The sequence below is a fragment of the Vombatus ursinus genome, unplaced genomic scaffold (genome assembly GCF_900497805.2).
Source record: "Vombatus ursinus unplaced genomic scaffold, bare-nosed wombat genome assembly UNPS02014807.1, whole genome shotgun sequence".
In the NCBI taxonomy this organism is placed as follows: Eukaryota; Metazoa; Chordata; class Mammalia; order Diprotodontia; family Vombatidae; genus Vombatus; species Vombatus ursinus.
The window spans coordinates 17,191,800-17,218,252 of record NW_020954585.1 but is presented as its reverse complement, the minus strand read 5'-3'; the positions used below and the strand labels follow the sequence as shown (position 1 = coordinate 17,218,252).

General features: G+C 36.9%; 1 protein-coding gene across 1 annotated transcript; it reads right to left on the bottom strand.

Moving 5' to 3' along the window:
* Positions 1 to 513: 513 nt before the first annotated feature.
* ZNF367 (zinc finger protein 367) lies at positions 514 to 25,964 on the bottom strand. The gene is made up of 5 exons (XM_027874829.1): positions 25,515 to 25,964; positions 12,816 to 12,966; positions 8,356 to 8,475; positions 7,570 to 7,708; positions 514 to 2,963 (listed from the first exon to the last, which is right to left on the bottom strand). Exons 1-5 carry the CDS (start codon positions 25,962 to 25,964, stop codon positions 2,741 to 2,743), a joined length of 1,083 nt encoding a protein of 360 aa, XP_027730630.1. The 3' UTR covers positions 514 to 2,740.
* Positions 25,965 to 26,453: the final 489 nt, after the last annotated feature.

Below are 26,453 nucleotides of genomic sequence, written 5' to 3'. Positions count from 1 at the left end.
TAGGTACATGAAATACTTTAAAATCTTAAAGCTCTCTGTAAAGATCAGCTATAATTTATGGATGACCAAGAAGAAAAATAAGATAAAAGGAAAATTAAATAAACAATCTGTAAACTTTTGAGAGGGCCAAAAAAGGGTAAAAACCCTGTGTATTTTTCTCGTCTTTTCTAAAAGTATACAGTTGAGTAGTTTCAAACTTTTATCCATTTGGCTTTCTAAATCAACTTTATCAATACTTTCAAGCATTGGGAGAATAGTTGTAACATAGTAAACAAAATTTAGTTTAACAGTTTTAATAATGAACCATAGAGGAAAACCTACCTAGTAAAAACTAGATAAGAATGGCCATATACTTTAAATTTAAAGTGAAAATGAATTTTTATTCAAACATCTATTAAAATTACAGCATATTTTTATGCTGTTAACTCATGCTAAAATAAACCTTGCCATGTGAAGCATAAAAAAACTTCAAAATTTTTTTAATGTAAACCACATTTTAAAACAAAAAGCAGACTTAATACGCTTCCAATTTTAGACCTCAATTTAATATTGTGCCAAAGAATATAGCTTATATCAAAAAAGGAAGATTTTAATGTTACTGTAGTCAAGTGCTTAAAATAATTTATTAAATTGTTCCAATTATACAATTAAAATATGGTTGCCAATAAACTATTCAAATTAGCAAGAACTGATTGGAGAAACTATAGAACAAAAAAGTTTAATTTTCAAGACTTTAAATGTTATTTCCTATGCAATGTCAGATACCGGCACTAGGGCTTAAATTGTTATTACCCATGCTTTGCCAGATAAATGTAGAATAGCTTAAATGTCCCAAGATAAACAAGAGTGTTGCTCTTCAGTTCTTTTAAAACTAATTCTCAGTTGGCCAATTTTAATTGTTTACTTTGAGGGGGAAATTCCAGAGGTAACATTTGAGACAACAATCTTCATGACTTCGATGATACAGCCTCTCTTACTACTGCTTAGATTAAGTGCTCCAACAAGTTAAAATTCTATGTACCAGATTACAAACAAAATTCTCATACTTTTACAAATATAAATTCTCTATTACAAAAAACCCCACAACCTCAAGATTGGCAATCTACTGTACAGAGGAATTACATTTTCAAAGTATGTCCTCATCATAAACATTATTCCCTAGTATCATAACTCCTTTCGTATTCTTTAGCTACGTGTCTTGACAATTAAATGCATCCCCTTCCCCATGGCCACATGTCAGGATGTCTATGTACTGCAACACACTGGGATTTTTGGAAAAAGAAGCCTAAAATGTTTAAACTAGAGTTGCAAGATATCATTTCAATTAAGAAAAAAAAAGCTGAAATAGCCCAACTTTATCTATTATTCTGATGCTTACTCTGTTAACCAATTAAAGCAATCTACAAATTATGGTGCTATGCTTGTTAGTCACTGCTTAAAACAAAAGCCAAAATGATGAAACTTAACACAAGAGATGGACTGCTTAGCTTTTGTCTTTTCTCTTCATGCTTAAGTACATTAAATGATGTTTCATAGCCTAATCTATTTGGGGAAATGGCATAAAACCACTACATAATTTTAATACACTTGCAGTAGTGATTATCTCCAGAAGCCTACTTATTTGAGTAATTAATATTTTCAGTGTTTAACTGGTAGCTAAATTTAGTGAACACAAGATAACTTGGCATGTTATTCTGAAGTAAAGCAATAAGGTGACTTGATGCACTGAAAATGTAAATATGGAGGCTTCTATTCACTAATATCTCTAAATAAGCCATACAGTTAACATTTAGTGTTTGCTAACAGATCTAAAATAGTTCACTATAAATCAAAATAACCCTGTAAATATTCCCTTTTATTAACAAAAGCCAAGTGCCAAATCTCATTACAGGGCCTGTAATATGAAAAAATATTACCAATTATTATCACATCACCTAGACTTTGCAAGGCTAATCATTCAATTTTAGCAAATGAGAATCTGGTAATGTGCAAAAGTTCCCAATGTCACAAGTACTTTTCAGGCCTAGAAATTTGACTTGAGTTCTAAAGCCCCAGACAAATAGAGTCAGACTGATTTTGTTTTTACAGTAAAGATCCTGAACTGTTAATCCCATCCCCTCAAATAACTAGCTGTTTCCTAGCACATAAATTAGAACACTTTTTTTCAAAATGGCCCAATTTTCTGCCCCCCATTAGGCACACTATCTTTCAATTAAAATATATTTCTTACATGTATGTAAGTATAAATATGCACATATATGTACATATATGTGCATATATTAGTACTCTCTTGCCTGTTTTACTGTTTACAGTATTTTAAAAATACTAATATACATTTTTAATGTTTTGATAAATAATATATTTTGACATTCTTTGGCTATGAGTACCATTCTGTTTTTCAGACAAGTGTCATACTTGAAAAGTGCTTTTTGTGAGAACTGCTTCAAATGAATGCATTAAACTTGCAAAATCTAGCTTCCCACACTATGTAGTTTTTAATACTGCACTGTGCAGTCCCATATTTACAAAATACTTTAAAACTTTACATCTAATCATTTCCATACAAAAAAAGTGCAATTCTCTCTCACCCCATGTTCTGGGGCAATAACATTCTTCATAAATTTCTACAGAATAGCAGCCTATGATAAGCAAATTAAGGTGCTTAGCTTATGCCCAAGGATCTACTTGTTAAGTAAGCTGGGCAGTACATTTTGTACATTGAAAGATTGAAGTTCTCATGCTACTGACGAAGCGGTGCTCCAGTCAGGTTTGCAAGCTCTATGAGAGCAAGAGCTCCATGCAGACGTTCCCGCTGCTCTTGAAGGAGTCGGCGAGCCCCATTTTTCTCATCATCTTCTTCATCAGACTGAATGTATTCCAAAGGATCTTGCTGTTCTTGATCTGCTTTCTGAATGGGCTTTCCTTTCAAGGTTGGGGTGCGCTGTTCTCTTGTTTCCCAATACCTTAAAAAATGAGGATACATTGATTTCATAGTACCCCTTCAAGTTGTATTATTTACTTTAAACATACTTAAATTACCAATCAATATTCACTCATTCCACACATTTGATGCCTACCACAAGCAAAGCATGGCTCTAGGCACTCTCACACAGGGACTGGCTTTTTTTTTTAATCTCTCTTGTATCCCTAGTACTTAGCCCAGTGCTTGATAATAGGCACTAATGTTTATTGACTGACATATAAGTTACAGTACCTTTGTCCACTAGGTTTCAGTCTATGTTCTGAGTAACAAAATATGACATATGCACAAATAAATAAATATATTATAAATGCTATGAGTGAATTTAGTGTTATGTGTTTAATGGAAAGAACTCCTGGATGAGATGATTCACCCATAAACTCCATTTATTAAATGGCTATTAGGTGTAAAGTCACTGTTATCCCTCTGGGATATAAAGAGTTAATTAAGATATGGTGTCTATACTCCAGAAGCTTAAAATGTAGCTGCATAAGGCAGGTATCATGGAAGTGGCATATCAGCTACATTTGAAGGATAACCAGGATATTGATCAGCAAAGGTTAGTAAAAATTTTTAATAAGGCTGTATTTAGAAGACAGGGAGCAGATCAATCTGACTAAAGCAGAGGGTATTATAGGGAATTAGTGGATAACACTGAAAAGGTTGATCTTAATATCTTGCAGCTAGAAGCAGTTTAAGAGATCTAGTTCACCTCATTTACAGTTGAGGAAACTCAGCTCTCCAGAGGGATAAAATGGCTTGCCTAACAATTGCCTAACTGGGACTAGAACCCAGTCTCCTAATTCCTACTTCAGTTATCTTGACCAGTTAAGTCTAGACTAGAGACAAAATTGTCATCATTGTAGAGAACTCTAAATATCAAGCTATGGAGTTTGAACTACATTCAGTAAGCAATGAAGAGACCATGAAGGTTTCTGAGGTGTGTGGCACAATCAAAGCAATGTTATATGAAATGTTTGATGTGTAAATGCATATTTTTTGATCTGGTCCTGTGAGTCCTTTAAAAAATTCCATTCTGCATTCTGCATATGAGCACCAGCTCTATAATGTAGAATCTTAGAGTTGGGATACTGAAAGGTTAAATCAATTTCCAGGGTCATACAGCCAATATGGAATAAGAAGAACTTGAACCCATGCCTTCTTTACTAGAGGCAAGTTCTTCAATATGGCACATTGCCTCTCTTCAAAAAAGTTTAGGGTCTCCTAAAAAACAATGGTACCCTGTCCCCTTGCTCATTTTGAGTATTTCTGTTATATAATGTTCTCAGGCCTGCTAATTGCTCAGGAAGGAGGAAAAAAATCAAATTTTAAAAAACAAGTTTTGTATTTCTATTCCTCACACCAATCTTAAGAAATAAGCATATGAAGACTACACTGACATTGGCGAATGTGTAATCCCTGCCCAGGGGAAGCCAAGGCTGGTGGATCTTATGGGTTCATGACATCTGAGGCACAGTAGCTAAAGCCAATCAGGCATCCAGACTAAGTCTGACACCAATATAATAAACCCCTGGTAGTAGAGAAGGTGGGCACCAAAGTGCCTAAAGAGGGACAAACTGACCCAGGTCTGAAAGGGGTCAAAGTTCCTGTGCCAATTAGTAGTGAGATTGGGTCTATGAGTGACTGCTGAACTTCCAACTTGGGCAAGATAGGGAGACCAAGTCTCCAAAAAACCCCACCAAAACTCTAATGAAATAAAAGGTTAAACTGCTATCAGACTAGAATGATGAGCCAAATCATGTAAGATAAAATGGAGATAACTACAAAGTCCTACAGAAAAGATCAACTTTTCAAGTACAGTTATCCCTTCCACTTGGCGACTTTCCCCATCATAGTTTTGATAAAACAAGGGTCAGGATAAGAAATTAAATGGGAATTTTTGGGGAGTTTTGTGGAAGCTGCAGACAACACTCGAAGTTCAGCAGAAGACACAGAAGAAGTTTAGAAACTCAGAAATGCATAAAATATATGTATAGTATATATAATATGAACATATTTTATCTTTTAATACCATAATAATTCAAAGTTTTTCTCTGGAACCATGGAAGGGCCAAAATTTTTACATGGATTTTCCAGATTGTGGAAGTGCCATGCTCCTAATCCCTGACATGTAGAAGGGATAACTGTATCAGGCAGAGAGGAAAGGCAGTTAGGTATCAAAGTGGATAGAGCACTGGCCCTGGAGTCAGGAGGATCTGAGTTCAAATCCAGCCTTAGACACTTAGCTATATGACCCCAGGAAAGTCACTTAACCCCAACTGCCTCCAAAAGCAAAAAAAAAAAAAAAAAAAAAAGCAGAGGTGGGTTAGAAAAAATGAAAAAAAAAATCACAGGAATATCAGAGTGCTTCAGGTTCAATGTATCAAGGGGGCAATTTGGTAGTCAACAAAAGTTTGTGTAACCTTGGTTGGACAAAGAAAAACACATTGATCATACTGACAATCCTGCTATACTTTTCTAGTCATACCATACATACAATACAACATTTGATTCTGTTCACTGTGTTTTGAAAAGCATCTAGGATGACGACCAGGATGATTAGAAATCTCAAGATCATGTTTTATCCTCATGTTCCTAATACTGGTTAATGGAACAAAGGATGTTTAAACTAAAAAAGATGAGGTGGGGAAAGAGAAAATGTCTGCAAATATTTTAAAGTTTGTATTGTGGGAGAGTTATTAGACTTGTTCTTATTGGAACCATAAAGCAGTAGTAGGAACAGTGAGTAGAAGGTAATCAAAAGTAGAATAAGCTGCCTCAGGAAGGATTTTCTTCCTCCTGATGGTCTTAAAGTAAAAGCTAAAAGACCACTTCTTAGAGATGTTACAAAGGGAATTCTTGGAAGGTATGACTTGGACAAAATGACCACTGGGGTCCCTTTCAACTCTTTAATTCAAAAGAGATGACAGAATGCAATGAACTTACCATTCATTTCTCAAACTTTCTATTACCTTGAAATTTCTGATAACAAAGCATAACAATTTGAAAAGTCAACATAAGATTCTTAAAGGTAAAAGTTATTGATGAGTTAGTGATATGAAAGGTACACAGCTAATATCTAAAGATAATACCTTAAGAGCAACTACCATAGCACTCTACCATAAAACATCAATTAATGACACCATCAGAAACATGTGACTTTTTTTAGATGTTCTAAATGAAAAGGTACATACATTTGGATCCCAAAATGTTGTTTATAATATTTAATTTGCCAGAGAATCAGAAGAGTTTCTCCCTTACAAGGGAGGATATTGATCTTATAATAGCATGTAAGCATCAGAGTATTTTTGCTATAAATTTAGTTCTGATAATGTGTGGTTGAAGTTTAATGTTAGTTAGATATCAGAGGGAAAAATATGTTATCATTACTGTAGAAAGAGAACTATATCTGGAGTCACAGGACCTAAGTTTGAATCCTGTATCTGCCACTTATCTTGCTCTGAGACTTACTTTTCTCAGCTATAAAACTGGGGGTGGAGGAGGGATGGGTGGGATTAGATAACTTCTAATGTCTTTTCCAGCACCAGAGTTATGTTCTGATGAACATTTATGCTATTTAAAATCCTACATAAAAAAAACTTTTCATATGATGTTAATAACTGATTATATTTCAGTTAACTTAAATGGCATTCAGAATCTTACTCAAGTATATTTACCCAACTAGAAGATGAAGCCTTACATGTCAGTATTTTTGTATCTCATTTATTATTTTGAATCTTATAAACTTTAATGTCCAACAGTAATATGATACATTAAACTTGCTTTACAATTATCTAACTTATATAAAAAGAATTTTGAAGCATAAAATTTCATAACTTTTTAGTCATTTCCTCCAAGATGCCATCAGGTATCTCTGTCCATTACCATAAATTTGAAGTTGGTATGTACTTTGTTCTTTCAGTTCTGTTTTTCTTATTTTACATTATTTCATAAAGATCCTTTGGAGATCATATTTGTCTTACTTATATAATTTAATTAAAGTGTTACATTATATTAATGTATAACAATTTATTTAATCATTTGCCCTATTGGTGGGCATTTAATTAGCTTCAGTTTTCTGCAATTACAAATAATGCTGTTAATAAACATCTTTAAATAGTTCTTTTTCAGTAACATATTTAGAATATATTTCCAAGAATAGAATTGTGCAATATCTAGCACATATTGCTATTTTTCAAATATATGTAGATGCTTTCGCAACTGATAAAATACAAATTCATTTAAGCATTACTTAATTCATAGGAATCTTTTGTTGTCATGTATTTTCTCAATCAATGGATTATCATGTATTATTATTGTTTTTATTATCATGTAAGATGTTCTGTGAAATTTTTTGACATATACAAAAAAGTTGTGAATCATTGTTCTAAAGCATGAATTTTGCCACTGATTTTTAAATATCAAAATATTTCTTGTGACTTTTAGAATCTTGTTTCAGCAGACCCCCTCCACCCAATAGTCTACCTCTTTTCATCATAAATTGAAATTCTACACTTTTGCCTCCGGCTTTTGTTCTTTAACTATACAGCTTATTGTAAACTGTGTACACTGAATTTTAGATAACTTACTTTGCTAGCCACTCAGCCACAGCCTTGTTGTCAGCAGTCTGATTTTTACTTAGTCCATCAGTTGGTTCTTCTCTCTTCAGCCTTGCATAAGGATGTTTAGGACAGTGGCGATTTGCATGTGTAAATCGACTTAAGCATCCTTAAAATACAAGTTTGAGGGAAAAGTTATCAGAACCAGAGTTATATAAATAAAAACTCTAAGGAATGATAAGAAAAAGAAATATCTTAACACCCTGTTTTTGTCAGAATTTTCCTATATCAGGTAATATAGAATTTAGTAATAAAAAGAACACTGAACTTGTCATCAGGAAGACCTAGTTTCAAATCCAGCCAACACTTACAGCTTGTATAATATGGAAAAGTTATTTAACCCAGTTTCCTTACCTGTAAAATGTAGATAATAAAACTTATACTATATAACTCACGAGGTTGTTGTACAGATCATAATAAATAACACTTACATGAAAAGTGCTTTGAAAATTTAATGTTCTATTTAAATATCAGCTACAATTATTCTTCTAATCACCTACAATTGAATATAGCACCACCACTTTAAAAAATAGGAATAAGCTTAATTTTAAATATTTTAAAACCAAACATTCCACAGAAAACATGCAAGTAGCAAAGCAATGAAAGCAAGATGTCTTTGATAAAGCTAACTCTAAAGACTACAAAAAAGTACATTCTTTTAAGTGAGAAATGTTTTAAACCTTAACTCACATTGCATATAATCATACCCACCCGTATGAACATTCTACCAGTTTAAGATCTAAGAACATAACATACCATTTTCAGAACAAACAAAAGGCTTTTCTCCTGTGTGGAGACGTTGATGTGTTTTGAGCTGTCCACTTTGAACAAAGGCTTTCCCACAGTCTGGGTAGTCACACAAATAAGGCCTTTCACCTACAAAACAAAGAGAACTTTTAAACAAATAATTGCATCCAGGATAAATAAGTATAAACAATAACAACCATGACTCTTCTCAGCCTAAAATGGACACCAGAAACAGAAGTACAAAGGATTCACTTTAGTAATGTCAGGTAGCTACCTATGAACACAGCAATGTTTTTATTAGGGCTTAATCTTCAAATCACCAAGACTCAAAATCTTGAGACATCTTTTCTTTATACTCCATTCCCTATATCTGTCCGTCATCACATTCTATTGAGTCTTCCTAATGCATTTTTTCTCTATCCATCCCTTCTCTATCCACATTGCCATCACCCTTGTCTAAATCCTCGTTATCTCATTACAGCAATGCCTTTATTTCTGTGCCTCCCTTTACTCTCTTCTCAAACTCATCTTGTATAACCATGCCAGGAAAATGTTCCTACACCACCAATCTTATATGCCCTGAATATCCAAACCTACTCTTTTTCCTGAGTTCTAATCCCACACATCTCCAACTGCCTATTGGACATTACCATCTGGATATCCCATAGGCATCTGAAACTTTCCAACACAAAAGTAATTCTTGTTCATCCTCTCCCTCCCACCCCCTGACCCCGACACTGAGCTTGCCCTTCCTCCAAAAAAGAGGTTTGTTTTCTACTGAGGGTATCATCATCTCAAAACCTTAAAGTCATCTTTAATTCTTTTCTCTCCTTCAAATCTTCTATCCAATCAGTTGTGATTCTACCACCCCACCTCACATCTCTCACCTTCTCTCCACTAACAACTTGTATCACACAAGTTAATACTTTCACTGTTTTCAGTTATTTAATGTCTTAGTCTTACCTCCTTAACTATATAGTAAACCTTTGAAGGCAAAGACACTATCATTTACTTCTTTTTTTTATTGCCCACAGCATTTACAATTGTTGTTACATAGTAGATAGTCCATAAATACTTAGTATTTGAGTGTACTAATATAATTCCAAAAAGAGTAATGTGTAGATGGAATAGTGTAACAAATAAAACATTGGTACTTTCACTCTGTTTCATTGGACAGATGCGGTTTTTTTTTGAATCTTAAGTTGTCATTAATACCTCTAAAAAACTTTAAAGAGTAAATTCTTTTTCCTAGAGATGGTACATATTAATAATGATAATCAGGTTATATGGAGATGTTCAAATTATCTAAAGAACAACCTCTTTATAAATCAGTCTCATCTATTTAACAAAACACATTCTCCAAGAGAAAAGTGTGGACTCAGGCTCCATTACTTCACTTTCTACTAGCTATGTGACTGAGCAAGTTCCTTTACTTATCTAAGCTTTCCCCATCTATAAAATTAAAATAGTAATATTTGTACTACCTATTTCATAGAATTATTATGTAAAAAAATGCTTTGTAAGTTGTAAATGTAAATATGATTATCAGAAAAAATGAACTTAGCTTACTTTGATTTGTTATATGTGCCTCAAAAACAATGACTATTCATTTTAAAATATGATATGACTGGCCTTTTAATTAGTGTTTTGGGGCAGCTAGGTGGTAGAGTACCAGCCCTGGGGTCAGGAGGACCTGAGTTCAAATCTGGTCTCATACCAGACACTTGACACTTAACTAGCTGTGTGACCCTGGGCAAGTCACTTAACCCCAATTGCCTTGCCCCCCCCCCAAAAAAAATCAGTGATGTTTTACTGGAAAGTACTTGTATTGAATCCTTCAAGAAGCTGGTTTGGCTAAAACCACTTACAATTCCTGGCCTCAAGAAACTTTCCTTCTATTAAGGAAAAAAAGATGTACAATATAAGAAGATACAAAAGATATGCAAACACTAATAGCTAACATTTATACGGGGCTTTAAGGTTTGCAAAGTACTTTACATATATTATCTAATATAAGCCCCTACCCCTATGTAGGTTCCATTATTATCCCTGTTTTATAGATGATGAAATTGAGGCCAAAAGAAGGCATAAGTAATAAAACCAAAGTCTTATAACTAGAAAGTGTCTGAGATAGGACTTGAACCCAAGTCTTCCTGACTGCAAATCCAGCATTCTATCCACTACCCCATACTAGCTCTAAATAAATGATTTGATGGAGGAGGCACTAGCAGCCAGTGGTAAACAGGAAAGATGTCATGTAGAAGGTAGCATTGGTGCTAAGCTTTAAAGGAAGCTAGGGATTCTAAGAAATAGAGGTAAAAGAAGGAAATAATAGATGATAACCTATGCAAAAACAGAGAGAGAATGTCCTAAGTAAGGAAGAGTAAGAAGGCCAGTTTGGCTGACCTATTGAGCACATGAAGGGAATTAATGTATAGTAAGGCTGGAAAGGTAAGCTGAAGCCAGGTTGTAAAAAGTTTTACATGACAAACCAAAGAGTCTATATTCAATCCCAGAGGTAATAGGAAGCCATTGTAATTTTACTGAGGGCAGCAACATGTTCAGACTTGTATTTTAGGAATGTTATTTTGGCAGTTCTGTGGAAGATGGCCTAGAAGGAGAGATTTGAAAAATAGAAGATAATTGAAATAATCCAGGTGAGAGGTGATGAGGCCCTGAACTAGGATGGTGGCCATGTGAGTAGACAGAAGAGGATGGATACAAAAGAAGTAGAAGTGGAATCAATAAAATCGTACCTGAGATGACAAAAAATAAGAAGTCCAAGATGACTCTACTGTCACAAATCTGCATGACTAGAATGATGGTGACTGACAAAAATAGGGGAATTGGAGCAAGAGGTAGGTTTGGGGGAGAATATATGGATATGTGAAACTTGAGAAGCTTATTGGACATCCAATTTGAAAGGTCTAATAGGCAATTGCTGAAAAGAGACTATATAACTCAAAAAAGAAACTGGAGTTTAACATATACATCTGGGAGTTTAATATAAACATCTGCTTAGAGATTATAGTTGATTCATAGGAATTGATAAGTTCAACAAGATAAGAGAAAGTATAGAGAGAAAAGAGGGTCCACAACTCTTCAAGGTACAACCACTGTTAGAGGGTAAGGTATGAACGACAACCCAATAATGAAGACAGAGAACAAAGAGTAAGAAAGGTATGAGAAGAGCCAAGAGACTGCAACATGACAAAAACCCAAAGAGACTCTTCAGGAGAACAGGGTGGTCAAAAGCTGCCAAGAAGTTGAGTAGGATGAGTATTTAGAAAAGGTCATTAGGTTTGGCAACTAAAAGTTCACTGGTATGTTTGAAATGTGCAGTTTCAGTTAAGCAATAAAGTCAGAAATCAGAACAGAAGCATTTGAGATATCAGTGAGTGGCAGAGTAGAAATTATAACTTCTATTTTTAAAAAAAATTTTATGTCCTGGATTAGAGATAACTAAGTATATTCAAGTAATATTTTTAATTTTGACCTGCAACTGAGAAATAAGATATACAGGCAAAGGAGTATAGAAATCTATCCTGCCCTACAGGAAAATAGAAGGGGAAGGGGATAAGAGAAGGGGACAGGGTGATAGAAGAGAGGGCAAAATGGAGGAAGGGGTACATAGAATGCACACCATCTTGGGGGGAGGAAAGAGATGGGGAAAAAATTTGGAACTCAAAATCTTGTGGAAGTGAATGTTGAAAACTAAAAATAAATAAATTAACAATAGAATAAAAAAATACTTTTTAATTTTGAACCTACAAATTGACCTACAGCAAATGAATCCTTTATTGGGGCACTGGTAGATCTTTTTTTTTTTTTGGTAGAAATAACATGTTTTCAGAAAGCCTGTCCAAATTGTCATCCATTTTCATATTTTGTTTACAAATAAATAATTCACTGCAACAAGTACAAACAGATGAATTTAACAGAGTATTGCAATATATGTAGTTTGAGTTACATAACAGTTTAGTAACAATATGTCTGTACAAATATCTATCGAATGACCCTGAATTAACAATGTAAGTCATATATTTCCATCCTCCTCCTACCTCCACAAGTAAGTCTTTCTCTACTCCCATACTTGTAAAAGCTTTGCATTTTTTGGTCTGGATATATGGTTTTGTTGGTGAAGGGAACTTCCTGTACAGATTGGCAACAACTTCTCTATAATTTATAAATCTTAAAATGAATTGCCAAGGGGAAATGAGAGATTATACCACTTACCCATGGTCATATAGCTAATATGTATCACAGATAAGACCTGAATTCAGGTCTTCCAGGCTGGCCGTCTAGTCATTGTGAAGATACTGCCCTTCACTTAGTAAACCAATATACTAGAATGGTAATAAATACAGGAAAGATGTATTTTTCAATTAAAAAGTATATTCTTATGGCTAAAAATTTTTTAAGGATTTCAGGTAAAGTATATTTACTGCTCTACAAACTGCTCTACATACCAGTATGAGTCCTTTTGTGTGCCTGTAGAGACTTTTCCCTCGGAAATACTCTATTACAGATGTTACAACGGATTCTGCTAGAAGAATGTTCTCCCTCATTTATTAAATCCCGGACAGTATCTGCTCTGGGTCGACCACGTCTGATCCCATCCTGCATTTAGAAGGGGGAATAAAAAAAATTCTGTTAAACATCGTTATTTTATGCAACTTATATAGAAATGCTTAGCATAAAGCCAATATTCCTCCCCATCTCCCACAAAAGAAACAGCACAAGGCATTAAATGGTTATACGTAATGCTGCAATTTCATAAAACAATATCAACAAATATTTAGCTCAAATACCAAGTTTGGTTAAAGCTCAAAGCTACTAAAAATCAGTTAACAGGTATCATGCATGATCCACAGTTAACTTATGGAATATATCATTTTGGGGGGCAGCTATGTGGTGCAGTAGATACAGCACCAGCCCTAGAGTCAGGAGGAGCTGAGTTCAAATCCAGCCTCAGACATTCGACACGTGCTAGCTATGTGACTCTGGGCAAGTCATTTAACCCCAATTGCTTTGCGAGAGAGAGAGAGAGAGAGAGAGAGAGAGAGAGAGAGAGAGAGAGAGAATATATCATTTTCCTATGAGAAAGGATTTTGGAATAAAATTTTCTTTCCAATGGATTTCAATTATCTATTTAATCCTAGAACAAATTGATTGTATATTTGATTACTGATTGATTCTATCCACAACAATCCACAAAAAGCTTTTAAAAGTCTAGATGAGCATCTTTTTTCTCACTCACTCAACCCCTCCCCCACCCATTAAGGCAAGCAATAAATCACCTATGCATGTGAAATCATACAAAACATACTTCTATATTAGCCATGTTGCAACAAAAAAAGAGTAAGAAAAATTTAAAAAGTGAAAAGATTCAGTTTGCACTCAGTTCATTAGTTTTCTGGAGGTGAACAGTATTTTTCCTAATGATTCCTTTGGAATTGCCTTCGATCACTATACTGATCAGAATAGCTAAGCCCTTCATAATTGATCATCATTACAATACTGCTGTTACTGTGTACAGTGCTTCCTGGTTTTTCTCACTTCATTCTATATCTATTCATATAAGTCTTCCCAGGTTTTTCTGAAATGATACCTCCCAACATTTTTTTTATAGCAAAGTAGCATACCATCACAATCATAGATCACAACTTGTTCAGCCATTCCCCAACTGACAAACATGCTTTCAATTTCCAATTCTATGCCACAAAAAAAAAAAGAGAGCTGCTACAAATATTTTTGTACATATACGCCTTTTCCTTTTCCTTTGGTCTCTTTGGAATCCAGACCTAATAGCAGTATTTCTGGGTCCAAAGACATGCACAGTTTCATAGTCCCTTCAGTATAGTTCCAAATTGTTCTCTGGAATGGTTGGACTAGTTCACAATGACATCAAAAATGTATTAGTGTCCCTATTTTTCCACATCCCTTCCAACATTTTTCATTTTCCTTTTCTATCATATTAGCCACTCTGATAGGTTTGGATTTTAATTTCTTTCAATTTGCAGAATTGTTTTAATTTGTATTTGTGATTTAGAGCTTTTTTTTTTCATGAGTACAGATAGCTTTGATTTCTTCTGCTGAAAATTGCCTGGTCATATCCTTTAACCATTTATCATTTGGGGGGTGGCTCTTATTTTTATAAATTTGGCTCAGTTCCCTATATATTTGAGAGGTGTTTTATCAGAGGCCTTTATCAGAGAAACTTAATGTAAAAGTTTTCCTCTTTCCTGTTTTCCTTCTAATTTTGGCTTCATTGGTTTTACTTGTGCAAAAATGTTAATTCCATGTAATCAAAATTATCCATTATATTTGCCGTGATCATCTCTTTGGTTTGGTCACAAATCCCTCCATAGATCTGACAGGCTGAAGTTTTCATGTTCCCCCACTTTGTTTATGCTATCACCCTATATATCTAATGTACCCACTGTGACCTTATCTTGGCATACCATGTGAAATGTTTGTCTATGCCTACTTTCTGCCAAATTTCTTTCCAGTTTTCCCAGCACTTTTTGTCAAATGGGGAGTTCTTACCCCAAAAGTTTGGATCTTTGGGATTATCAAACACTAGATTACTATGGCATTGACTATTGTACACTGTGTGCCTAATCTATTCCACTGATCTACTACTTTATTTCTTGGCCAGGACCAGAGTGTGTTTTGATGATTACTACTTTGTAATATAGATTGAAATCTGATTTTGTTAGACTTCTTTCCTTCACATTTTTTCATTGATTCTCTTGATATTCTGACTTCTTGTTATTCCAGATGAATCGTTATTTTTTCAAGATGTGCAAAATAATTCTTTGGTAGTTTTATTGGTATGGCACTGAATAAGTAAATTAATTTTGGTAGAGTTGTCATTTTTATTATATTGGCTCAGCCTACTCACGAGCAATTAACATTTCAACAATTGTTTAGATCTGTCTTTATTTGTGTGAAGTGTTTTGTAATAGTGCTCATCTAGTCCCTGCATTTGTCCCGGCAGGTAGACTCCCCAAGAATTTTATATTGTCTGTAGTTATTTTAAATGGTATTTCTCTTTCTATCTGTTCCTGCTGGATTGTGTTGGTAATACAGAGATGCTGATGGTTTATGTGGCTTTATTTTATATCCTGCAACTGTGGTAAAGTTCATTGTTTCAGTTATTTTTAGTTGATTCCCTAGGATTCTGTAAGTATGCACAATCATATCATCTGAAAAATGAGTTTTTTGTTTTTTCGTTGCTTATTCTTGTTCTATTTCTTTTTCTTGTCTCATTCCTATAACTAGCATTTCTAGTACAGTACTGAATAATAGGAGTGATACTGGACATCCTTGCTTCATCCCTAATCTTATTGGGAAGGCTTCTAGCTTATCTGCATTACAGATAATACTTGCTGATAGTTTTAAATAGATACCACTTATTTTAAGAAAAGCTCCATGTGTTCCTTTGCTTTTTAGTATTTTTAATAGGAATGGGTGCTATATTTTGTCAAGAGTTTTCTGCATCTATTGGGGTAATAGTGATTTTTGTTGGTTTTGTTATTACTGTTATTGTCAATTATGATTATACTTTACCTAATATTGAACCAGTCCTGCATTCCTGGTATAAATCCCACTTGGTCACAGTGTATGATCTTTGTGATATATTGCTGTAATCTCCTTGCTAATATTTTATTTGGATTTTTGTATCAATATCAATCAATATTTTGTATCAATTAGGGAAATTGGCCTACTTTTATTTCTGTTCTCCCTGCTTTAACCAATATTTGTGTCATAGAAGGAACTTGGTCGGATTCCTTCTTTACCTATTTTTCCAAATAGTTTATATAGTATTAGAATTAAACATTCTTTAAATGTTTGGTAGAATTTACTAGTAAATCCATCTGGTCCTGGGGATTTTTCTTAGGAAATTCATTATGGCTTGTTCAATTTCTTTTTCTAAGATAGGGTTATTAAAGTGTTCTATTTCTTCTCCTGTTAATCTGGATAATTTTTATTTTTGTAAATATTCATCCATTTCACTCAGATTGTCACTTTTACTGGTATATAAATGGGCAAAATAATTCCTAATAATCTCTTTAATTTTATTTTCATTGGTGGTGCATTCTCCTTTTTTCATTTTCAATACTGCTAACTTGGTATTTTTTCTTTTTTTAAATCAAATTCACTAATCTTTTATCTATTTCATTAGTTTACAAAACCAGCTCCTAGTTATATTTATTAGTTCAACCTTTTTTTTTTTGCTTTCAATTTTATTCATCTCTCCTTTGATTTTCAGGATTCCATTGTGTGTTTAATTGGGGATTTTTAATTTGTTCTTCTTCTAGGGTTTTTTTTTAACTGCATTCCCAATTCATTGATCTGCTCTTTTTCATTGATATAAGCATTGAGAGATTTAAATTTTCCCTAAGCACTGCTTTGGCTGCATCCCACAAATTTTGGTATGTTGCCTCACTGTTGTCATTATTTTTAATGAAATTGTTGCTTGTATGAGTTGTTCTTTGACTTACTCATTCTTTAGAATTAGATTATTTAGTTTCCAATTTTTTTTAATCTGTGCTTCCAAGGCCTTTTATTTAATGTAATTTTTGTTGCATTAGAGTCCCAAAGGGGTACATTTAATATTCCTACTTTTTTGCATTTGTTTGTGAGGTTTTTAAAGCCTTAATACAACTTTTGTGAAGGTACCATATACAGCTGAAAAAAAGGTATATTTCTTTCTACTCCCATTTAATTTTCTCCAGAAGTCTGCCTCTAACTTTTCTAAAATTCTACTTATCTCCTTAATTTTGTCATCATTTATTTTGTGGTTGGATTTATATAATTCTGAAAGGGGAAAGTTGAGGTCTCCACTAGTATAGTTTTATTATCTATTTCCTCTTGTAACTCATTCGACTTTTCCTTTAAGAATTTAGGTGCTATGCCATTTGGTGCATATATATTTAGTGTTTATACTACTTCATTGTCTATGGTACCTTTTGGCAAAATATAGTTTCCTTTATTATCTCTCTTAATTTGGTCCATTTTTGCTTTTGCTTTGTCTGAAATCATGATTGCTACCCCTGACTTTTTTACCTCAGCTAAAGCATAACAGTCTGCTCTAGTCCCTTATTTTAAGTGTGTCTATCTTTCTATTTCAAGTGTGTTTCTTGTAAATAACATATTGTTGGATTCTGGTTTCTATTCCATTCTGCTATCTGCTTCCATCTTATGGGTGAGTTAATCCCATTCAGATTCAGAGTTATGATTACTATGTATTTCCCTCCTCCTATTTTCTTTTATTTATCCTTCCTATCTTTTTTTTAACCATGTCCCTCCTCAAAAATCTATATTGCTTCTGATCGCTGCCTCTTTTAGTCTGCCTTCCTGTTTATCACCCCACACCTGAAAGTGTACCTATATTCTTCCTCTTTGAATCAACTCTAATCTGAGGTTCAAACATTAACCACCATTTCCCCCTCTATTGTAAAAGTCCTTCCTCTTTTATGTGAGATAATTTCCCTTGTTTTCTCTATCCCTTCCCCCTTCTCCCAGTGCATCCCTCTTTCTCACCCCTTCATTTTTTTTTAGATAATTCCAATATACTCAACTCAATCCTGTGCCCTGTCTCTATGTAGACTCCTTCTACCTGACTTAATAATGATAAAGTTTTTAGGAGTTATGTGTATCATCTTCCCATATAAGAATGTGAATAGTTTGACCTCATTAAGTCCCTTATGATTTCTTGGCCATATTTACCTTTTTATGCTTGAGTCTTGTGTTTGAATGTCAAATTTTCTATTCATTCTATCTAGTGTTTTTATGAGGAATGCTTTAAAGCCCCCTATTTCATTAAATATACATTTCCCCTCCTGCCTCCCCCCACCAAGATAGATTATACTCAGTTTTCTAGGTAGGTTATCCTTGGTTGCAATCCTAGCTCATTTGCCCTCTGGAATGTCATATTCCAAGCTCTGTGATACTTTAACATGCAAGCTACTAAATCTTACATGTCTTGACTGTGACTCCACAATATTTGAATGGTTTCTTTCTGACAATAGTTTCTCCTTGGCCTGAGAGCTCTGAAATTTGACTATAATATTACTGAGAGTTTTCATTTTGAGATCTCTTTCAGGTTTTGATTGGTGGGTTCTTTTAATTTCTATGTTACTCTCTGGTCCTATGATAATGAGGCAATTTTCCTTTATAATTTCTTGAAATGTAATGTCTAGGCTCTTTTTTTTATCATGACTTTCAGGTAGTCCAATAATTGTTAAATTATCTCTCCTTAAGAGTGTAATGTCTTTTTGACCGGATGTCCAATTCCCTTTCTGCCACTGGGCTGAGAGCTCCCAAAGGCCTCCAAGGTCCACTGCTGGTGTTACCACTGAACACAGCCAGCCCAGTATCACAGAGCTTTCCTGACAATCTTCTAAGCTATCTTGAACTAGAAAAATGTCTCATGTTGACCTTTTGTTGGCTATGGTGTACCAAAATTCAATTTGACACATTATTTTTAAGTTGTTTGGATGAGAATGTTAGAAGAGTTCAGCTGGGTTGCTGCCTCTTGAGTAAGTTCATTTTTAAAATCCAAATAATTGCTAAGAATGGGAGGAGTCAAGATCTTATGTAGCCCTTCAATTAAATCAGTGTTGAGCAAAAATTGGTAAAACTGTGGCACCTGAAATGATTATTATTGCCCATCTCCAACTCCCTATCATATTAGCTTTTTTCCTCCTCTTCCCTCCCTCACAAACATACCTTAGACCTGCCCATGACAATCAGTGGTATCCATTGACTGGATTTTGCATCTCTGCATGCTAAAGAAATTGCTGGTCCCTGTTCTAAGCAGAGGAGTGTCCAGACAACACAAACATTGAAGCAACAGCAAATACTGAACTCTGACAAGATGTTTAACTATGTTAGTTCTGTTTAAAACCTTTGTTATAGAAAAACACAGAATCAGGGATTCACAAAATTAATTCTTTGTGGGAAGGAATAACAAAAAGGATTTGAAATCAAGATAGGATCAGTTCAAAATATAAAAACAATATTGGATAAATCTATGTACCCCTATACTGAAAAAGGCATTTCTTTTGTGGGATTAGACACTAACCTTTAGAGTAATAATAGTACTAAAAAATTACAGTTTCCATAATAATTCATTGGACAAGGGGCAACTAGGTGGCACAGTAGATAAAGCTCCAGCCTTGGAGTCAGGAGGATTTGATTTCAAATCTGGCCTAAAACACTTGACTTACTAGCTGTGTGATGCTGGGCAAGTCACTTAACCCTGATTGTCTCACCAAAAAGCCAAAAAAAAATTAATTAATTGGATAAGAATTCTTTTTTAGCTTTGATACAATTTGAAATGCCCTTGATTTTTTCAACAGCCTATCATATGAAATTTTGCAATAACAAAGTGTAAATTTTCCAGTAATTTGATAATGTTAAATAGAATCTAATACTTATTTGTATAAGCAATCTTAAAAATCAAATTTTGAAATTACTTAGCAATTTAAAAATATCTATCTTGTCCAGTTGCAGGTATATGTGTGCATGTGTAGTAAAAATTCTTATCAGGAGTGTAGATTTAAGGTCCAGAGGAATTTCAAAATAACACTTCTCAAAATTCCCTTCCAAAGTAAGAAAGGTATATTCTTACAGCAGGGAAAGTGAGCCAAAAAGCAAGTCATGCTTTCCTGTTAAAGCAAATAAGGAGAAATAAACATGAAACATTTTCAATTTGCTGTATCAAAAACTAAGCACAGTATCACTTAACTGTGAACTTTTTCTTTTTATCTAGAATAAAAATGCTGACAATTACATAGTATCAAATCCTACAACCAAGTTCATTATAGCAACCCTGGGCTCTCCAAAGCAATGTCAGCTAAGTACAAGTTCTGACAGTTCCTAACAAGATGTAAAGACTTTGAATATGGGCCCAGTGATGGACCACATAGATCTCATTTTGGACTTCCCCTCAAAAAGTTTAAAAGACATTTAATTTCACTAAGTTGGCTGAAATTTGAGGAATTTTCCCTCTAGTAGGTCTGCAATCTATGTTACTGAAAGGTCCATCAATCAAAGGTCCACTAATCAAATCACAGACCCTTCAAATGCTGAAGTATGAATAAGAAACCAAGATTTTATGCCACTACCCTCTATAAGGAGTGGCAGGAAGGAGAAAGCTAGATCAAGAGAGATAGAAAGACAAAGACATTAGGAAAGGGAGGAAATCAGTCTTACTGTTTTTTCTACAGAAAAGGGAGTTGTCTATAGGTTAACTGTGGGTACAACCACATCCTGAGTTTTGCTAGAGGTTTTGGTCTTTTTTTTTTTTTAACCAGCACCAAGAGCCACCACCATCCATATCAAATAACATAGAAACCTCTCCCTGCTTCCACCCCAGTCAAACCTGGATTCTCATATTTATTTTGTTTTGTTGGAGAGAGGAGTCTGGGGGATTATGGGGAGGTGGATCATCACAGAATGACTGTCAGATCTTAGCTGGCCAATCAAACCTACTATATGCTGAAGCTGATTTTAACTAGACTTCAATATGATTAAAGCAACTGACTGAATTATGAATAAGTAGGTTTTACTCAACTATAGTGTTTATATACCCTGAATAAAAGCATTTGACCCAAAAGAATGTAATCAGTTTGCATATTCTACCAACAATTCAAGAGTACAGTTGTTAAACTGAACTTCCACAAAGATTTTCCAATCTCTCCAAATAGCTTTCCTGAACTTAAAATTTTTTGTCACTTCTACCACTCAAATTTTTTAATTATATGCTGCCTTTCAATTCTCAATTCAACAAATACTGAGCACTTACTGTGCAAAGCCTTTATCTATTTTTATCTATTATGCTGCTGTTCCTCACGTGCATGTACTTATCTCTGTTAAGACAGTATTCTTCTGTGAAGTGTTATACCCCAACAGTGCTATGTTCATAAAATACTATGTTGGTTGAATAAATACACATGAAGATATATGAAATAACACATATCCTTAAAAAGCAAAGCACAACACACAAGAACTTCAATTAACAACATTAAACTATATTAATATTAAGCGAGCTTTTAAAAACTGGAAATCACCAATGGAAAAGTTCAAATGGATTTCCACCTGTTACTAGATTCATTCACCCTACCTTTTGGTTTGCTTTTACTTACTCTGGAGGTATAATTAATACTCCCCAAAAAAACTCCACTGCTATGCTTATCCTAAATCTCAAATTATCTTTATGCTTGAAACAAGTCATTCCTATGCTGAAAAAAGCAGGTATTACCACCGAGATAGAACTTAACCAATTAAACAGTAATATTTTAAAAATATGGGCAGGAGTAGACAGTTATGAGGATCTTTATTACATCTGCAACAAGGTGGTATAACAAATCTCAGGGATTGGGTGAGGGGTGAAGAGGAAGAATAATGGCCATCAGTGCAACTTCCATTGCTTGCTCCAACTATCTGGATACCAAAGCAGACTGGGCTGCAATGGCAAGAGTTTAAGCTGTGGGAATTGATTTTCTGCCACTAGTAATGTTTACAGTAATGCAAATAGTTAATGCTACAGTCATGGTCTCATCTGAATTCTGATAATAAGTGAATAAATGTTGATAAAAAGTGACTGGAAAACCAAAACAAATTGTTACCTGGTAAAGAAGACCAAAGCTAAGAGAGGGAAGCAGATCTGTTTCATAACTGAAGAGGGGTTAAGATAGTGTAGTCCTTTGATTTTTGGAACACCCACGTCCTTCAAGAGGCCTTTCTCGATACCCTTCCCCTCCCTTGTTAATGTCATCCTTCCCCTCCCCCCATCACTGTATATTTTGTATGTGTTCTGTTTATTTATCGATGAAAATGTTGTATATCCCTCTAGTAGTATAAGTGCCTTAGGGACAGGGGCTGTCCTTTTTGTATCCATATCTCCAGCACCTTGCACAGTGCCTGACACAGGGCAGGAACTTAATAAAGCCTAGTTGGCTGATTTTGTTGACTTTTTTTTGTTTCATATTATACTTGAAGTGGTTTAAAGAGAAGTGAGTTTAGCTGGAAGCTTTCATATCACCAGGACATCATCTTTAACCCCAAGGAGGTCAGAGAGAGAGGGAAAGTTCCTATATAATTAACTTTATTATAGATACCTATAGAAGCACTTTTTGGATCAAAGAACTAGAAACAAAGTGGGTGCATATCCTTTGAGAAATGGTTGAACAAATTGTCATATATGAATGTACAGAATATTACTGTGCCTTAAGAATACAGAGAAACTTGGGAACACATAGCGAAATGAGCAAAATAAGGAGGAATACTTAACACAATAACCACGATAATGTAAAGGAAAATAATATTGTAGGACATCAGGTATCTTATCAATGCTGTAACCAATGCTGACTTCAGAGAACTGATGAAGGTAGTTTGCTTTTCTTGTCTCAACAGGGAAATGGTGGACTATAGGTAAGGAATGGTGAACTATAAGAACAGAATGAAGTGTGAGTATTTAGGCATAGCCTGTATCCTGGTGTTTTATTTAACTGCACTCAGTTGCTATGGTGGATTGGGTCATTTCGAAACAACATCAGAGAAAAAAAGAAAAAAAAAGGCACTGTTAAAACATTATTTTTAGAAGGGAGGTTTTATAGGTGTTTTGGGGATAATCATCTTCCTTTTCTCAGCAAACAAACCTTTAAAAAAGTAATATTTTAAGCACAGTCATCTAAAGGTGTTTAAAGTACTTGAACTGTGTTGTTGTCACAGTTTACCAGCAAAATTGCTTTTACATCAGCCTTTATGAAGACTTCAGTCTTGTGTTCTTTGAGGTAGTAGCCTTATTACTGGAGATCTCCAAGTATAGGATAGATAGATGATTTGTAATTCTTTTTTTTTTCCAGGTAGAGGTTAGACTAGAAGACCTCTTAGGTCCCTACTAATGCTGAATTTTATTATTCTAAAGGATGTGTACTTTTGTAAATAAGTTTGTAAAGGTATCTGTTGATGGTTGTCTGCTGACAAAACAAACTGTTATCAGTTGTTTTTAAAGTACAGGTACTGTTTTTCAGACACAATATCCACTATCTTTCAGAGTTCTCTCACTTTATCTACATGACACCACTGATTCACACCTTTTAAAATCACCTTTTCCATAATACTGAGCTTTCCTAATTTCTCCCATCTACCTCTACATTTATTTGCTTCCCCTTCTTCACTCTAAAAGTTGCCTCCTCTTCATAATCTATGCTTGCATATTGGAAGTCTATTACCTCAATGCTGAAGTCGAACAAATTACCATCTCCAGCTCTGATCTCCCTGTAGGTTTCCAAACTTTCTTCCGGGCACCTCCACCTACATGCCCAACTAACACCACAAATTTACTATGTCCCTAAACCAACCCAATGCCTCCCTAAAAATCTTCTTTGGTCACCATACCACAACTCATGAAGCCACCCAGACTTGAAATTTTTGACTTTTTCCCTTGCCTATAACATCCAATCAGTTCATTAAAAAGCTGTCCTATACATTTCTGCAATCTTTCTCCAACCCTTCCTATCTCCTTTCCACTCCCATTGCATGCCATCTGAGTTTAGATACTCATCACTTGTTACCTCAACTGCTGATATTACCCTCCTTGCCTCCAAACCTTCACGGTGCTGCCAGAGTAATGTCTCTCTAACAGTTCTAAGTCGTGTTATTTTCCTGATTGAATCCCTCCGAATGGCTCCCCAGATGTTATCAGATAAAGCCTTAACTGCTTAGCCTGGCATTTAATGCCTTTCATGTTTAGCCCTAATATACTGTTTCGGCCTAATCTTCCTATTAGTCTCCTTCATAAGCCATACCTTTTCAGGCAGCCTGGCAGGATACCCATTCCCATGCCCCAGGCTTTTTTCCTTGTTATCCCCTTGCTCAGAGTACCATTTAAAAAAAAAAAAAACTCTACCCATTTTTAAAAACAGCTAAATATTATCCCATCCTGAAGCATTTCAGAACATCCTTTCCTTCCTCCACCACCATACCCGAGTCATTTCTTCTGCCTTTGAATTCCCGTCGAATCTGGTGCCCTTTGTTGCACTTCTTTATTACAGACGGTGTAAACTTTGTTTCCTACAGCTTCTAGTGTTTAACAAAGGGCTTAACACGTAGACAAGACTCTTAACAATTTATTTATTGAATAAAGAGCAACTAGTAAATCTAAAATAACTGTTACATTCTGAAAAAACATGTTGCGTTTTAAAACGTGCTACTCTTGCACATCCCAGGCAGCGCGGCCGCCGGGGCGCTCCCGTTACTTTCATTTCCCTTCTTAACTCTAAGCCCCAAAGACGCCGCCGTCTTTGTGGGATAAAGGCCGCGGGCCTAGGGCCAAGACGACTCGCGGCCCCAGTAGCGGCCAAGACCCGGGGAGACCGAGGCGTGACCGACGCGGGCTCCGCTCCCTGCGCTTTCCTCCCAAGGGGCCTTCCCCGCCTCTCGGTCCCGGACCATCCGCAGGATCGGCTTGGACTGAACCGGCGTCTCATCGATCCCGGCACAACCGGTGAGAGGGCCGATTTCTTACCTCTTCTCTGCCGGCCTCGGTCAGGAAGGAAGGCACCGAGGGCGGCCCTAGAGGGAGGGCCTGACCCTCCTGCAGCCCCGCCCGCCCCGCCCGGTCCCCACAGCTTGCTGTCCCCTCCGCTGCCGCGGCCTCCGCCCCAGCGCCCGTTTCTCGCCCCGCCCCCGCGCCTGACCACCCCCCCCGCCCCGCCCCCACAGCCGCCGGCTCCCCAGAGGTTGGGGGCGCGTGACGGCCAGACCCGTTTTTTGGCGCGCGACTGTGACGTCGGCGATCCTGACAGCCGCCTCCGCAGCTGCCGCCGGCCCAGGAAGCAACCCCAGCATTTTAAAATCCTCCCCGCCCCGCCCTGTTCCATTCCCGCGGTCTTGGGTGCTGGGAGGAGACTCAGACCCGCTCCACCCGGCCTTCCGCCTCCCCAACAGAGGTGTCAGGCTGGGCGAGCCTGGGGTGAGGACGGCTCTCACGCCGCGCCCGGTCCTGATCCTCCGTCCAGTTTTCCGTAGCCCCGTCCGCTCCTGCCCTACACAGGCATCAGTTGCCCGTTAACGGGTCCGAAGCTGCCCCCGTTCGTTCCTCCTCCCGACACACCCCCTCCTTCCTCCAGGGTCTCGGGGACACTCACCCTCAGGTGGCTGCTGTCCGGGCTGCCCGCCTCCTCCTCCTCTTCTCCTCCGGAGATTGCCGTGGCCACCACGGTGGAGGCCGGTACCCCCCGGCCCCGGAGCGGCTGCTGGGTGCTGACGGAGGAAGAGGCGGGGGAGGTGGCCACGACCGAGGCCCCGCAGCAGCCGCCCCCGCCGGGCCCCCCGGGGCTCAGCGTCACATTGTGCGCGTTTTCGCCCCAGCGCCAAGGGTACACCATGAAGTCACTGAAGCCCGGGCTGGTTGGGATGAGCGGCGGCGGTGGCTCCTGCTCACTGCTGCGCTTGGGCTTGATCGGAGTCGTCTTGATGACCGACACCAGGACCCGTTTGGGGGAATCATGGCAAAAGATGACTGGCGGTGGCGGCGGCTGCTGCTGGAGCAGCGGAGACTGGTTCTCCGCCATACCTGCCTCGATCCCCCGAATCATCCCCTCCTCTCCAACCAGCCCCCCAAGTCCCCCGCGACGCGCACACACGCCCGCCCCGGGTCCCTCTCGGTCGCTGAACTTCACAGACTTAGAGGTGACTGCGGAGCCACAATCGCACGGTCCTTCCTTCCCGGCTAAGTAGAGCCACGGGAAGGCTCGGGGGTGTCTGCGGCAACCGGTCACCGCTCCAGCCCCAGCAGCGCTTTCCCCGATGAATCTGACACTAGAACAGCCGCAGACTCATCGCAGGAGAGGAGAAAGTGACGGCGGCGGCCGTGGCGACGATTCCCGGGATCCCTCCGGTAGCTGTCGGGGGTGGGGGTTGGGGGGGCAGATTTCACCGATCAGGAGGTTCGGGATCTTGGAAGAAGCCGAGGCAGAAGAGGGACTCCTGCCAGGATTGACCTTCTTCTCCCAGATATCCCCCGCAACAGCGGGGTGGAAGGGAAGCCCAGTCAGCGCAGACTTCTCACGCCGCCCGAAGCGACA